Source organism: Lasioglossum baleicum, chromosome 9 (genome assembly GCF_051020765.1).
Source record: "Lasioglossum baleicum chromosome 9, iyLasBale1, whole genome shotgun sequence".
NCBI lineage: Eukaryota > Metazoa > Arthropoda > Insecta > Hymenoptera > Halictidae > Lasioglossum > Lasioglossum baleicum.
The window spans coordinates 17,735,761-17,751,683 of record NC_134937.1 but is presented as its reverse complement, the minus strand read 5'-3'; the positions used below and the strand labels follow the sequence as shown (position 1 = coordinate 17,751,683).

The 15,923-nt window shown below is 44.9% G+C and overlaps 2 protein-coding genes across 12 annotated transcripts in view; one reads left to right on the top strand and one right to left on the bottom strand.

Annotated features, from left to right (window-relative positions):
- The window catches only part of Urm1 (Ubiquitin-related modifier 1), a 386,421-nt gene that overhangs the window by 135,519 nt on the left and 234,979 nt on the right, over nucleotides 1–15,923 (top strand). The gene's annotated exons all lie outside the window — the stretch shown is intronic.
- The window catches only part of LOC143212000 (uncharacterized), a 210,876-nt gene that overhangs the window by 85,084 nt on the left and 109,869 nt on the right, over nucleotides 1–15,923 (bottom strand). For all 10 annotated transcript variants that reach the window (XM_076430231.1, XM_076430233.1, XM_076430239.1 and 7 more), the window contains one exon: nucleotides 8,838–8,894. In XM_076430231.1, coding sequence (XP_076286346.1) covers nucleotides 8,838–8,894 — 57 coding nt within the window. The remainder of the gene's footprint in view (nucleotides 1–8,837; nucleotides 8,895–15,923) is intronic.

The window sequence follows — 15,923 nt, the reverse complement described above, 5'->3', positions numbered from 1 at the left end:
TGTAATGTACAAATTGCTTTCGTTTCTTTAAATTTTTTGTTTTACTTGATTTTCGATCGTCTCAATGTTAAATATTATCGTGAACGTTCACAATGACCTGCGCGATACTTTCCGTCGAAATTATTCTTTTCATTTTCGAACCAGTGAAGATTGCGACAGACACACGACGTTCGCTCCTCCGCCAAGTTACTGCAAATAATAAAACCGTTTATTTTATCTTGCTCCTCGAGCGCGCAGGAAGCGTGCTTTATATTCATGAAGAAACGTAGATATGAACGCGCGAGAAACCGCAATAGAGAGAGAGAGAGAGCGTTCTACTGTTTAGCGGAATATTTGTTCGGCTATTTCGCGCAGGTAGACGGTCCCTTTAACACACCCAATACGGATTCCCGTGCACACGCTCGATACAACAACACCTGTGAATACTCATGGTCCTTGCACTTCCCCACCGGTAGTATTGACCCTGCTTAATGCATCCGCGTTAACGTCGCGTATCTCTCTCCCCGGCAATTTGAAATTGTAATGTCGAAACCTTACGACACAAAATATGGTATCGCCGACCCCGGATGAAAGATATTCCCGTTCAACGCATAAATGAATACCATGTTCGAACGACGAATTCGCAGCCGAAGAATTCGCCATTGCGAAACCGGTCCTGTATTTGACGATCGAATTTTCCATTCATTCTTCAGCTTTTCATTCAATAAAGATGGGAAACTAATTGCGGGTAAATTTGCAGTTTGAACGAGCCTTCAACAATTTCCCTTATCTAATAATCAGACAGATCGATTGGGTTGGCAAGAAAGTGATTTCGGTGTTTTAAGGTGAAATAATAATAAATTTAATCAATAAAATATTTTCTTATTTATTCCTTTTTGCAAAAGATCATCGAACATAAGGGAAAATATTGGAAACGATGGGATATTTAATTTCTCGGATGATTGTGCTGTTTTAACTTGTTTATAGGGTAGATTTTAATCAGAGTTTCAATGCATTGCGCGTCTGGAGATTATAATTCACTCGTAAAGATCTAGTTTACCGACCCGCTATACACACGGATAAACGAGCTGGACTCTATAAACCCCACAGAATTTCCCGTTAACACGGGGAATCCACGAAACGCTGTAGATAAAACTAATCTCCTGTCTCGTGATGGTCCAGCCAGCGTGGACCTCTGTAATTCCTGCGCTAGAGAACATAGTTATCGAATTCTGCGAGTAAGACGGAAGAAACAACACGAAATATTTCTCGCATTGTCGGGGGAACTGGAAATATACACAGGGTATTCGTTTGAAAACTTTCCAGCCGAATATCTCGAGAAGTATGAAACATATTAAAAAAGTGTAAAACACGTATCCAAGGATTTCGACCAACTTAGTGGGAATTAATCCTTGGATACGTGTTTTACACTTGTTTAATATGTTTCATACTTTTCGAGATATTCGGCTGGAAGGTTTTCACATGACCACCACCCTGTATATTTTCGTTTTGTGACCGTAACGAAGAATTTGTACTTTGCATGAAAATTCTGCAAGCACGGTACGAACCCGGACTTTCAAACTCATTTTTCTCGCAAACAAAGTCAGAACGAAGAAACATTATTCTCCCTTTCCGACTTACTTTTTACCGTATATTCGCCTGCTCGCGGCTCGTACCAGATCGGTGACACCCGGAGTGTACAAAGGGTAGATTTTCTGGCCAGTTTGGTCCGCTGTCGGTTACAGGGTGTCCATCTGACGGTTCGCTAAGAGGACGCGAGAGCTTCCTTCCCTAGATCGATCGATCGTAGGCCGTGTGTGCATAGGATACTAGGGTACACGAGTTACGACTGGTATCGAGCGTAATATGGGCCGGGGACGGGCGTGCATGTAGACGGCGTGGTACACGCGTGCACACTGCACACCCGTGCACACGCGCTGTTTATGGGTGCACGTGTACCGGGGTCAGGACGAATTCGAGAGACAGCTTGATGGATGATACCTTTGCGTCTTCGTTGCGTGTATACATCACGTGCATCGCGCTCGGAGGATTGCGTTCGTGGCTTCGCTTGCTCGTGTGCAACAATCCCTCCTCTCTCTCACTCTTGCCCTTTCTCTTCTTCTTTCTCTCTTGGCCTGTCTACACGCAAGAAAGAAATTGGACCGTGCTCGGTAAACAGTTGCGAGAGCAAGCACCCGCGAGCTAGTGTAAGGAAATCGCTGATTGAGATTGAAGATTGGGTTAAAAGCTTCGGCTAAGGAATCGCGTAAAGAGTGCATTACCCGCGAGGAAATCTAGATCGCAGAAGCTCGGAAACAGTGTAAAGAGAAGCCGGTATACGCGTGGAATGCTAACCTGATCGGTTTTAGTGTGATCCCGTTTGCTATGACTCACTTTGCTTCGTAATATCGCGCACAGATAAAACGGTCGGCTGCGACTAGATTGTGGAACTTGCAGCGTATGAATACTAGATTTATGGGCATCGATTGAGCAAATGTCTTTGGTGGAATATGGGGATCCGGCAGTGGATCGTAAAATCTACTGTATTGTGATAGTGACGAGCAGACTGAGGATTTTTATGCAAAATAAAAATTGTCTGCATCGATTGCAAGGGATAGCGAATATTTAGGAATGTCTCGTTCTTCAATAATTTTAGAAGGTTGGGAGTAATGTATTGACAGGTTGCAATTGTTTTAATCTGTTTGCTGTTTCTAATTACAGCTACTCATTTTTTCCATAAATGCATAAAATCCGCAGACTGGCGAGGAAAAAAGCATTTTAGTTTTGAATTTTAAAATACTTGGAAACAACGCAGGAAACGAACTACACAATATTCACAGAAATTAACGTCGTCTGACAGAGCTCACAAGAATAGCAAGAGAGCACTCCCCCGCGTGAGTAGGATAGGATAAGTAGAATAGGTCAACCTATGATCAAACAGGTAGACCAGGACGTCCTGTGATCAGACGAGTAGAATTTGACGACCTTTGATCAGACATGTGGAATGGCTACCTCGTGGCTAAATCAGTAGAATTGGTCGGCCCGCGGTCAGACAATTGAAATCGTACAAATTCGAACAAACAGATCAGCTAATTTAGGATAGAAATAATAGGAGTTGTAGATTCAACACGAGGCGCGATAATTTTACTCCCTGAATCCTGTTGAAATAAGCTTTCTCTTATCACCAACTCTGCAACTCGCCACACACAGAATTAACATTACGATAAGGTGTCCCGCGAGGTAAACGACAAAATGAGTCACCGGTGATTTCCATTTCGTTGTGAGTTACTTACCGAGTCACGCCACCCGTCGGTTAGGTCAGTTTTACGAGCATGTCGACTCTGAAATCAGTGTTCAGAGCGTTTCAATCGACCGTGTTCTATCTCATACATTACTTTATATTCTCTTACTTTTTTTCCATCGACACTGAAAAATTTTGATTCCGTAGAAAATTCAATTTTAATGTACCCCACAGCAGTGCAAACACCAACAAAGTATGTATGTACTACTGTAATGTCTCTCACGGCGCAAAAGCCTCGGGGGGATGCGGTTGCGTCGTGCGTAGACGGGTAACTATTTTTTTGAGCTTCAAAGGCCGAGCCGAACGTAGAGTAGGACAGCGCGTGTAAAGCGAGACCACGCGCGGGCCTTTGAACTGTGCCGGCGACGGCGACTGTCCGCGTCTCTTTCTTTCCGATACGCTGTCCTTCATCGCGTTCGTAACTTTCATCGTCGACTAAACCACTAAATATGTACAGTTGAAATTGTATCGTGTTTGGTCTTTTTTCAATCATAAAAATGCCACGAATATATTGACAAAAGTTTTCTGAATAGATAAGTAATAATAAAAAAGATTAAATATTGGTGTTACATTGTGAGGACGCGCGGACCTTTGAACGACTGCAACTCTCCGCGTCGCATTAGTAGTGGTTCTCACACCGATATACCCGAGCCGAGATCAGATTGCTACAGTGGAGGGGATATTTTTGTTGCGGCCTGCGTGTACAGCCTTTTTGCGCCGTGAGAGACATTACTGTATCGCTGGTACGCCTTCGGAATGACTTTACAACACGAACAACCTGTTAACAACAATCCTAAACTACAGCTAATCAGACCCGAACAGTTTCCAAGTACCAGGTTGCCCAAACATTCCAAACCCATTTCATCCAATACGCTCTCAAAATTACGTTTTAACGCAGAGAAAACGAATAGTTCTACTCGGTGTGAAAAATACATTCACCCGTAAATCGCGGCGGATGCAAACGGACCATCGCTGTCGATTCGAACACCGAGGGAGGAATATCACTGCAAAATAAATTCGCGAGCAACATCGGTCGGCGAGGGAAGTATGGTCGAAGCAGCGGAGCGTCGTCGGCAGATTTTAATCAAATTGGCCGAGTTGCGTTTTTCATTACTGGCTTTTTGTGTCGCGTTTCACGGGACGTCGTCCGCTTCCACAAAGAGTCTTATCTGTCCAGGAACGAGTCGATGCTGTTTGTCCGTCTCCTCTTTCTGTGCAGCGTTCCGCGACATTTCTCGTTTCCTCGTGGCTACTGGCCGTTGTCGTCGTCGTCGTCGTCGTCGACTACGCCGCGGGCCGGATCGATCGATCGAAAGGAGGAAACAGTCCTCCCAATAGTTCCTTGCCCCCTGCACGCTGTGATAAGGGCCGATACGGCGGACGACGACAATGGCGACGCCTCTTGTCACTTTGTGGATCGTCTGTATAGTCTGCAACGACTACGACCACGAAGAAGACGACGACGACGACGGCGGTGTTCATCGTCGGCCAGGAAAGCACGATCGGGAGGCGGCACCGTTGATATTATTATAAAGAACGGTCGTCGTCGACCCCCTCCTCGTCACCTTGAATAAGCTCCGCGCCACGCGAAAATATCATTTCGACTCTTGCCGCAAACAGAAACGAGCGTTTAGTTACCGGCTTTATGGCGACAACCGCGTGGAAACCTTTGTAGGTCTTCCACGTTTCCTACCTTTCAAATGGTATTTACTTTGACTCCTTTGTGGCCGCTCGCTTCTTTCAACGGCCATTTTTCCGCGCGCCGGAATTCGCGCGAGAGCCAGTACCGCTGTCTAGAATTTGCTTCTGTTTTATCCGCTGGAATTGGAAATTTGGGCTTTGTTTCTATTGGAGAACATATAGGCGTATAATAGAAACAAAGTTTCTCCTTTTCTAGGAAATTAAGAATTACAAGAAAAGTTTGAATCACTGAAATCGTAAACTAAATCGTGAGGCAAGGGGTTAAATATTAAAAACTCTTTTTTCTATTGAAATAAGTACCTTATAAAAATGACAAGATTCATTTTGATTTTGTGCCTTCATTGCAACATTTGTAAACAAAATAAGTATAACGACTGAAAAGTACGAGACCAGTCATTTCTCAGCTGCGGTTTAATGTTACAGAAATTGAACGTGGGTGCCCGGTTATCGACAAAAGCGTTAAGTGCGCACAATATCCTACTGAAACACCGCGCGCGTTACAACGAAAAAGTATAAAACCGCAACGACGCAGAACTAGAAAGAACATTCTCACGAACTTTTTTTTATTGTTCATCCCTTCGCGCACTATCAAACCTGCTGCGAAGCTAGGAAATGGTCTCGAGCTGCGAAACATGTACGGATTCCACGAATCGAGACGGAATCCGCGGCGTTTCGAACGTAAAAATAAACGAACTAAGAAAACGTTCGGGATTCCCTCGCGGAAGAGCAAGCCTGTGGAATGCATCGGTGGTGTAAAAACGGGCGACAGCCATCGCCGGAATATGACAATGACGATTCGCGCGGCGGGCGAACGCGTGCTCTCGCACCTAAGGGACCGTGAACGTTGTATGGTCGGTTTATGGTCGAGCATTCGACAGCCATGGGCGGTTTCGCAGCAACGATCTCTAGCTGGGAGCCATCGATCTGTACCGCTGCTTCTTTTCAACCGTCAATCTGGTTCGGCCCGTAAAACTTGCTCCGGGACGAGCAAGATCGACGAGCCTTTGGGCTCTCCATTCCGCGCGCGCGAATGGAAGAGCTGGAAATTGGTCGCATGGTTTCGGTGTTCGACCCCGAAATAGGTGCCGGTGAATTATGGCGCTATTATGTGATAGATGCTATCGCGGGAAATATATTTCTTGGCCAGATTATCGAGCTGCCCCGGAATTTATGCCGCCATAAATTCATACCGGCCTCGTTCATAATGAGAGCAAACAATATTTTTCTCGATCCTCTTGGCAGGAAACATCGCAGGGCAGAGGAATCCTTTTGATTATCTTCAACAAAAAGGTCGACACACGTAACTGGCGCTTTTTTTCGTATTTTTGGACGATACATATTGCTTAAATCTCTTGTTGAATTTTTTTTCATTGAAATGCCGTGGTCGTGATTAGACAGCGGCGACACGTGACTGGTTTCCGATTAATCAAGGATCGCGGCTAGTACAAATAGGATGTTGAAATTCATCCTCTGTTTGGGCCGCGTAGGTTAATGAAATTTCGCGTCGCGTATTGCACATATTCAGACGGAGAGGCGCGCGCGCGCGCGCGCGGGCGGGCGAAATCGGCCGTGTGCCGTTCGGCCGACACGGTGGTCAACTACGCTAATTATATGTGAGCCAGTTCGACAGGCGCGCGCAGTTATAGTTATCGGGCGGGCCATTGTTTAACGCGCAATTTCAGCCCGGGTACACACCGTGATTTATCACGCGGGAATAAATTACTTGGCGCCAAAGGCCCCGGGATTCGGCCGTCACACGGTTTTGGCTCTCGCGCCATGGCTAGGCGATGGCGTTTTCGCGCCGCCATCGTCGAAAACGCCATCGCGTCGTTTTGTCTGAACCGGCAAATATCGAGCGGGGAAACGCCGTTTGCTTTATCGTCCGCGGCCACCTGTCGATGGGAAATCGATTTCCCAGTGAATAATTCCCGCAGCCTTTTCACGCCTCCCCACATTATAATGCGCGAAATAACGTATTACGTTACGCGCAGACAGCGCTTCGATGAACAGGTCCCGGACACGCCGACGACCTCCTCCCTCCCCGCCGGCCTGTAACGCCACCCCGAACGAATATTCCTGAATTATTAACGAGGGAACTTCGAAACATCAAAAACACCGGTTGGCCAAATTTTAACGAGCTTCGCGCGCGACGCGCAATCCCCCCACTCCACCGATTTCCTCGGAATATTAAAGTATTAGGCACTGTACACTGTACAGGGTGAGGCACCTGAAACACATCACCTCGATAACTCGGTTGCTGTTGGTGATAGATACAAAATAATTCCATGTTATAATAGTTTATTCGTACGTGTTGACTCTGCTTTTCAAATTAGGATGATATACTTTTTATGTATGATACCATCTGATAAGGCTTATTTTCCCTCAAGTTCGTTGAAGGTTGACTGGGAAATATTCTACTTTCCATCTGAAAAAGTCCACAGTTCTCGACAACACCAGAAAGCGGGGTATTTTATTCTCTAAAGTTCATTATTATTTTATCGATCGTTTCAGTAAATGCATCATCGATCCTTTGTGCCAATTAAATACTAGCTTAAAACGAAGCTGTACTACACGACACGGGAAAACTAATTAGACGACTGCGGCAAATAGGCGATAAAGCAACACGGCAGGTATGAAAAGGTAATGGGTCGGAGCGATTTATGACTCGTTTAAACAAACAAGACTCTAAATTGTCTGTCGTTTCCTTGTCGCGGCGTTTGATCCGTTGCGGGCCGCGCGCGCTGGAGGCCGGCCATGTGTTCTTGATGATATCGCGACGATTCTCGTTTCAAGCCGATGATGGATGGCACGAAGGTATACGGCGAGCTTTATAATCAGGTTTCGAAACATCGTTCAGAGCGGACACGAAGCGACGCGGCTGGATCGCGGGCTCGGGCTCGAATTGGCCCATTACCCGGATCCCCGAACCAATTGGCTGTATCGCGACGCGTTTCGGTGCTTTTCCCTTTCGCGATCGCTGCTTATCAACGAGCTCTATCGTTGCCACGTGTGTATGTACATGCGTGCCCGAGTGCGCCGCGATATTGAATGAATCGCGTTAGAATTAATATCGCGGATTAGTGGACGAATCGGGAGTAATTATAGACGAGGAGCGGAAACGCGAAGAGCGGCAGTATGTTGCGGAACTGACGTGAGTTCCATCGATCGATATCGATTGCTACGATTAGGACAGATCTTCGTTGCACGCGAGATTCTTCAAATCAAAAATTATGGAAATTATTCATACGGTATTTTTTTAAACGGGGGGAACGACGCGACGTCGACCGCAGATTTAAAAAATTATTGAATTATCAAGGAGAAGTGTTAATTTTTTAAATTATAACAATTGTATATTACGGTACAATACATTTTTTATAGACATTTCAAGGATGTGTACCGAATGATACAATTGAATTGATATTTCTCGAACATGATTAAGAGAATGACAGTGTTATGTTTTCAAACTATCACAAGCGTATATCAAAGTATTATACAATATACACAGCTGAAACACCGTAGGATGATTTTTCGGCCTTATTAATTATTTGCAATGAAAACCGCAAAATTTTCACGGGACCATCCCGGGGACATACTCTACTAGATGCAAAAGGTTTCGTTCCGATTGGTCCATCCATGCCGGCGTAATCGGTGAATATACATAGAAAAAAAATCGAAAAAAGGCACATACAGATCGAATTCATTAACCACCTCCTTTTTCGAAGTCTGTTAACAAATTGATATTGTTAGCACAGAAACAAAATGAATTCTCTAATACAGTAAAGAAAAATCCAAATATCTACAAAACAATCTTCTACTAACAATGAAACTCTTAACAAATTTACTCCCGCATATTTACCTGCGTGGCTACAAGTGTCCGCATACTGAATCCAATCAACGCCCGCAATCCTCGTGCCTGGAACAACAAAAGAATCCCTGTTATATTTCTGAAGCATCTGAGACGCGATTTATTTCATTCACGAACTCCTGGATGTCCTCGCAGAGAAGTATTATATTTTCAGCAATGTTTTAAATTTCACGACCGAGGAATTTTCTCCAGATTCGCGGAAAATTTAAAAAATACTTTTACTTATACCAGCTCCCCGGCGTTCTTTTTTCCCCACCCCGGTTTGCAAAATAATTCCGCGCGCAAACGGGACACCGACGCGGCGCGGCGGATGCTCGCCGAATCTTCTCGTTTAAGAGGTAGCGGAACGACAGAGCAACGTGGAAGCTGACGCCGTGCGTCGTCGGCACGAATTAATTTTCCTGCTCAGCTAATTGAGTCCCTGGTCCAATTTTCCTTCTCTGGTTTATTACGAAACAAAGAGTAGACCCTGCGAAACTGCGCAGCCAGTGTATACTGGTCTCGCGTTCCGCTCACCTGTCTAGGCAACGCATTTGCTACCGTAAGTCACTGGACACTTACGGTATCAAGGGACTGGCCAGCACCGAAGTAGCGTTATTGTGCGCATTCGTGTTCACGCAATAACTTCAGTCATTTATCCTGAAAGTTAAATGTTATACATTTCAAGTTTTACTGAGAAGTTCTAAAAAAAATGAATTCTTTTTATTAACAAGTAAGTAATTAATTATCTAGTGTATTTTTATTAAAATATTTATTGAAATATATAAATGTAGCAGTTTTTACATATTCAAATTATGTTTAGAAGTCTTGATAAATAGAATTGTGGTCTTCAGCATCGCCAATTACATAATTGTAAAAGAATTATTTTTTGTGGATCATAATTTCCTAAGAGAAGGAGAAAATTTGTATTTATTGTATGCCTATATGTTCTCCAATAGCAAAAGGATATTAATAATATTTATTAGAGTCTGTTTAGAGTCTTCATCGCTAGCCTGACTCGATATTGTAGGGCAAAGGGTTAATAACGCCCGACGAATTGCGGGAAACACGAATTTCGCACGGCAACAGCCGCGTTAAAAAAGACATATTCGGTAGGTCACGCTTAACCGTGTACGCTCGTGCGACGCTAACAACGCCGTAGGAATAAACATTATCGTAATAATCCTGTCGGCGGTGGCGAAGCAATAGGGCCGTTCGGAGAAAATTGCGACTCGGCGCGGCGCGGCGGTGTCGCGATTTGCATGTTCCGTGGGATATAACCAGGCAGTGTCCGGTGACTTATGGTCAGCGGGCCACGTTAATTTTGTGGGAGCTGGGCCTGGATCGCGTCTCTGTTCTGGCTCTCGCATCTCTGTTCAGTTGCGAGAACCGACACCGTGAAGACCCGCATTCTCGCCGGAGCTTTACGACTTGACGGTTTTGTGTCCCCGCGGTTGCGGGCACGGGATAAACACGCTACATGGACATCCGTTTGTGCATCCTTGTGTACACGATGAGTCTGCGGGATCGATCTGTGCCGAGTGGCGAACAACGGAAAGCCCCGCTAATGGCTTTGTGATCGGAAAGTCGCCGGCGAGCGCAGAGCAAACGCGCAACTCGTTCTTTGAGCAGTTTGCTCCTACACCGCCGCGCCGCGCCGCGCGCCATCCTGGCTCGATCGTTTGTTAGCTCACCGCTTTCAGAACGATCCGATCCTCTGGAAGCTCGCCGCTCTTCTATTACTTTTACCCGGAGCGTCGACTATTTTAATATAAATACTCCATCTCGTTCGTTTCCACAGTTACCGCGGAAAAGGGTAGGCGAAGCTCGGAACAGTGAAAACTTACCAATCTTTGGATAAAAACTGCATCGAAACATCGTGACAGAATTACTGAAATTATGAAAATGTTCAAATTAACTTCTACGTTAAAGCACGTATATACTAAATGTACTTGGCTAGTTACTTGATAATCAAAGATATAGAAAATATTGATTCTCTTGAACGGGATGATTCCTGGGGTCATTTGAAGTAACTTTTTCCGTTGCGAAAACGTTCTCCGCGGCTTCGTTAAGTAGTTATTGACGAAAACACCGACCAATCAGAGCGCGCCTACAGGGGACTCATTTCAGCGTGGCCAATGCCAACGCCACGCTCGGCGGGGCCTGCCGCAGGGGGTGGAGGCCGTCCGCTGTAGCCGCTCTGATTGGTCCGCGTTTTTCCTTAATAAAAGTATAAAGTAAAAGTAACTCCTCAACAAAGCCGCGGAGAACATTTTCGCAAAGGAAAAAGTTGCTTCGGATGACTTCGGGAATTACCTCTTTCAAGGAAGTACATTTTGGGACATCCTGTATAGTGTATACTCGTCTCGTTGGATTGAGTATAGTGCGAGGTAGCATAACTCGATTTCCGGGTTCGCAAGTTGCGCGAGCAGCCTCGCGCGAGTCGAACACGCGAGCGGATTATATTCAGTAGGGGAACACGTTCGGAACATATTCGCGATCGCCAGGCGTCGATATTACGCGCAACCGCGCGGCACGGGCGTCGATATGCGGCCTGGACGCACCTGCGGAAACTACACCGGGACATAACACATAACCGCAGGAAAGGGAGGGAGAGAGATAGAGAGAGAGAGAGGGTTAGCGAGCACAGTCCGCGTCGCGTCGGTCAGCCGGTTAGTCGCTCAAGCGGCGAACCGTGAAATTATCCTCCGAACCTGGAACCACCCTGCTCCTGATCCTGCGGCAGACCTTCCCCTCTCCCCCTGGTGACCAACCGTTTCATGGTTTTATCCCATGGCGGAACGATTGCAGCGATCAGTCATGATACGGCGAAGCTCGCGAGCGCACGCTCTCGCTGTAACGATGCCAGGGTAATTATTGGGGGGGGGGGCGCGTTGCACAGCTGCTGAAGATTTAGGGGTCGATCGGATGTCGATCGTTGACCGGGAGTACACTCGTTGTTTATTTTGAACAGTGTTTCCCGAGATTTTTAACATCGAATCTGCCAGGGCTGGTCAAATTGACCGGTACCGGATTATTTATTTTAATGAATCAATACGTTGAATAAAAATAGCAGAATGTCTAGATGAACTCAGTCTTGTTATTTTTGTAAAATAAAATAATTTTTACTGCTTTGATATCAATGCAAAATGGTCAGGTTGCTGTTACGTAAATTGGAATGATAAAACTACTTATGTTAAAGGGCTAACGTTGCGATCTTTGAGGAACACTTCCGTCGGCTAAATATTTTTCTTCCGATTATTTGATTTATTTAATGCCCGAGTTTCATGGCACAATTTAATGCAGAGATCGAAAAGATATATGCAATTTGTCTCTCTCAACTGTGATAGATATGTGATAGCATTCCTCGTCAATCGGAAAGTTAGGAGGACGATTTATTCTTGTTTCAGTGGACTGTGTAAGAAGGAGAAAGTGCACTGGAAACATCGCTGCGAGATCTGTTTTCAGAGACGGTTGGCAGAGGGTGGAATCGATCTCTCGGAGTCAAAGCTTCTTAACCGGTTAAGCTCTGGCGTTCAGAACGAATCCACTTACGAAACGCATCGCGGGATCGTCTCCGTCGTTCCGTGGATTAACTCTTCGAATGCTTCTAGCTAATTTCAGAAAGTGAGAAGATTACTCGGCGAATGGAAATACCTGCCGCCGCGCGAACCACCACCCCCCGTCGAGGGCTGGTTTTATTGCCATCACCGTCTTCGCGCTGATGAATTTCCGGTTTAATGGTGCCGTAAACCCCCGCGACCTGTCCGACCTTCAAGAACGATTCACGCCTTCAGTCTTGTCTGTTAGTTTCCTGGATAATGTGTTCCTGCTTCGAATTCGCGGCTCGCTTTCATCGTAAACGTCGATGCAGTTTTCGCATGCTAGTGAAAACGGCATACCCGTTGGAAAACCTAATTTATCAAGGACACTACATTTTTAATAAAAAAAATTATGTGGGTAAGATAAATAGAAAAGATTAATGTGTTACTGAATTTAAAAAATCGTGCCAAAAAGTGCTCGCCCTTTTATTTTATTAATGTATTTATTTTTCACTTCAATTTTCCCAAATATTATATTAAGATAAATATATTATAAATGTATATAAAATACATAGAGCAGGTGCAAATATTTTGTACAACCTCTAAGATTAATTTTCAACAACAACGCATTCAGAGCGTTGAATCGAATTAAGAGAAATCCAAAGCGCAAGAGAATTGTTGTGAAAATAGCGTCTTGTCAGTTCACTGTAAACATACTTAACTAATTCATGTTGGCTTTTTAATATTTACCAGGCGATATTTTAAGTGATTCCGGTCCTCTTCAAAGAGCATTTCGTCCCGTTCGATTTAACGCTTATCGCCGAGTACGGAGAAGGAAAACTCGCATAAACGAGCGATCGAGTGGACGCGCGGCGCCGCGCTTTTCGAACCCCTTCCTCTCCAAGGATATACATAATATCGGGAGTTCGTTGTTGTTACAAACGAAATCCACGATTCCCCCGATTAATTTTGTATCTCGGCCAATTTATCTTTCAACTGAATGAAACGCAACGTTCTGACAAATAATTCACGATCGACCCGCGTGATTGCCTTCCGTGTAATCTCCGCGCCCGTTTAAATATCGATTCCATTTTTATACAGGTTATTGCATTTGCCAACATTTTATCTCGGATTAAGCTCCGGCCTCAATTTATGCTGTCGGACCCAGAAGTAACACAAATTGGAACGATTTAATCGGGGATGTTCATCTCTCTCGGTCGAATGATGAGAATCACCGACTCTCCGTGGGAGAGAGCCTGCGGATGTGTTCGTATTGTAAAAAATGGTGGACAGTTTTACCCGGTGCTCCAAGGTCCTGAAAATCCTGAATAACCGTGTTGCGTTTAATCACACGGGCTTTGAGCTACTCGTCGTTAGACTCCGGATTTTATGCATTTTTTAATGGAAATCTCCCACATGAGTTTGAAGCAATGGACAGATTAAAAGCTTTTAAGAAATACAGTAGCTTATTAAAGTGACCAATAGGAGAATAAATTTTCTAGCCTATTCAAAGTTGTGTATTTTTGTGGATTTTAGATCTTTTTGTTTAAAAAATTACGTGTTCGTTAACTGTTCCAATCAAACGTTACCCATGTTCTTGAATATTTGTGTGCGAGGAGTGCAGATTTGCCAGCATTACTTGATGGAAATCCACGTCAAACACTTGCAGAACTGTCAATTGAATTAAACGTCGATCGATCTACTGTTGGAAAACGTTTTCACGCTGTGGGAATTGTATGTACGCTTCTTTTTAACAAAAAGGGGAGGGAAACTTATTTCCATACCCAATAATTTGACATAATTTCAAATATTTCGATACAATTAAATAATGTGAGTAATTCTACCAGGACGGAGCTGAATATTTCGAATGATTAAAAATACATGTGACCCATTGTATTTCTAGCTTCCTCGTGGAGGTAAGGACAGCCTAACGAGATAAAGGGCGGAACGAAACGGCGGAACAGTACACCGGAAGGAGTTCTAGGACGACCTAATGCCTCGGGGTTATCGAGATTGTTTCGACATTCGTTTGGCTCCCATGATATTCTCGTGTTACCGTTCGACGTCCGGCGGCCGAGAGCCGAGGTGCGTGAGCCGGCTCGTTCCTGGATCCGAGCCGAGGGATATTTAAATGCAAATTGAATACGAGCCCGGTGATCCCGCGTGCTGTCCACCAACCGTGGAAGTTTCGCGCCGCGGAAAATATCCTTCAGATTAGACAGAGTCACGTTGCGCGGACGTTATTTCGACGTTGCAGCTTGGTCACGTCCTGGAGGACGACGCGCTGGACGTACATGTTGATTAGGTGACGTCGAATCGTCCGTGCTCCGACGTATTCTGACAATCTTCTTCGTTTCTCCTTCGCTCGGCTACTCACATGCCCGCACACGCTCTCCTTCTCTCTGTCTCTCTCTCTCTCTGTCTCTCTCTCTCTCTCTCTCTCTCTCTCTCTCTCTCTCTCTCTCTCAGATATTCGTTACCCCCGAATTACCAAATGGAAATGAGTTTCTTTCGGTTTCCCGTCATTATTATTTACGTCACGTTCGCGCTTTCACGGCCGCGTGGCTACGCGGCGGAATTATTTGCACGCGGATGGCTATGTGAATTTTGTTTTGCGGATGTGTGCGGAAAAATGGAGTCAAATGTTATTCAATTATATCGAGTTCTGGCCAGCTGCCTGGTTTATCGATTTTTCGGAAACGTTTCACATCGAAGTTCATCGGTGTTCAATGGAGAATTGATTAGTGCGAAAACAATTTTGAAATGTATGAATTTTAGCAGCACGTTTCACATTGATTACACGATTTCTTAATTGTTATAAAATTAATGAATCTGTTTCATGAACAAATAATACAAGCATGTGGAAACGTGCAAAGCTGTTCTTCGGACGTTTAAGCTACACAGAGGAACGCAATTTAAATAATTGGTCCGATTACTTTAACGAATTACGAAGTGGTGGAAGTTCATTTGGAAAGTAATGTAATTTTCATTATGTTTACTTTTAAAAAGTCACAGACGTACTTCATTACCATTGCAGAAGGTTCAGGAATTATTCTGGTGAAAAAAAATCCTAAAAATTCGTACAAAAACAAGGGGGTAGTAAGGGGTTAAGTATCAACAGAACGCGTCTACCAAGAACATCGGAAAACACATCCACGTCCACGACGCCCACCATCGACACGTCGCCCGTCAAAGTTCCCCGGATACCATCAAACGAAATGCGTTACAAACACGATTTCGATCGCCAATTCGCCGTCGAGCACCGTCAGGACTATAATTTTCCATGCCGAACGATTTTGCCTTTTCTACCACGTTTCCCATCAAACGCTCCGGAACAAAGGGAGCACAATCCTAAAAAATAAAATAAACGTGGAGGCACAGGAGGAGGAGGAGGAAGAGGAGGAGGGGTGAAAAAAGAATAAAAGTCAGAGGGGGTAGAGGTAACGGTGGTCGGACCGGGTCCGATCGAGGGACAGAGGCGTAAAGGAGATGAGGAAAATTAAATCATGCTCGCGAACGGTCTCCTTGTTCCACGGCGGGGGAGCAATAACCGGCG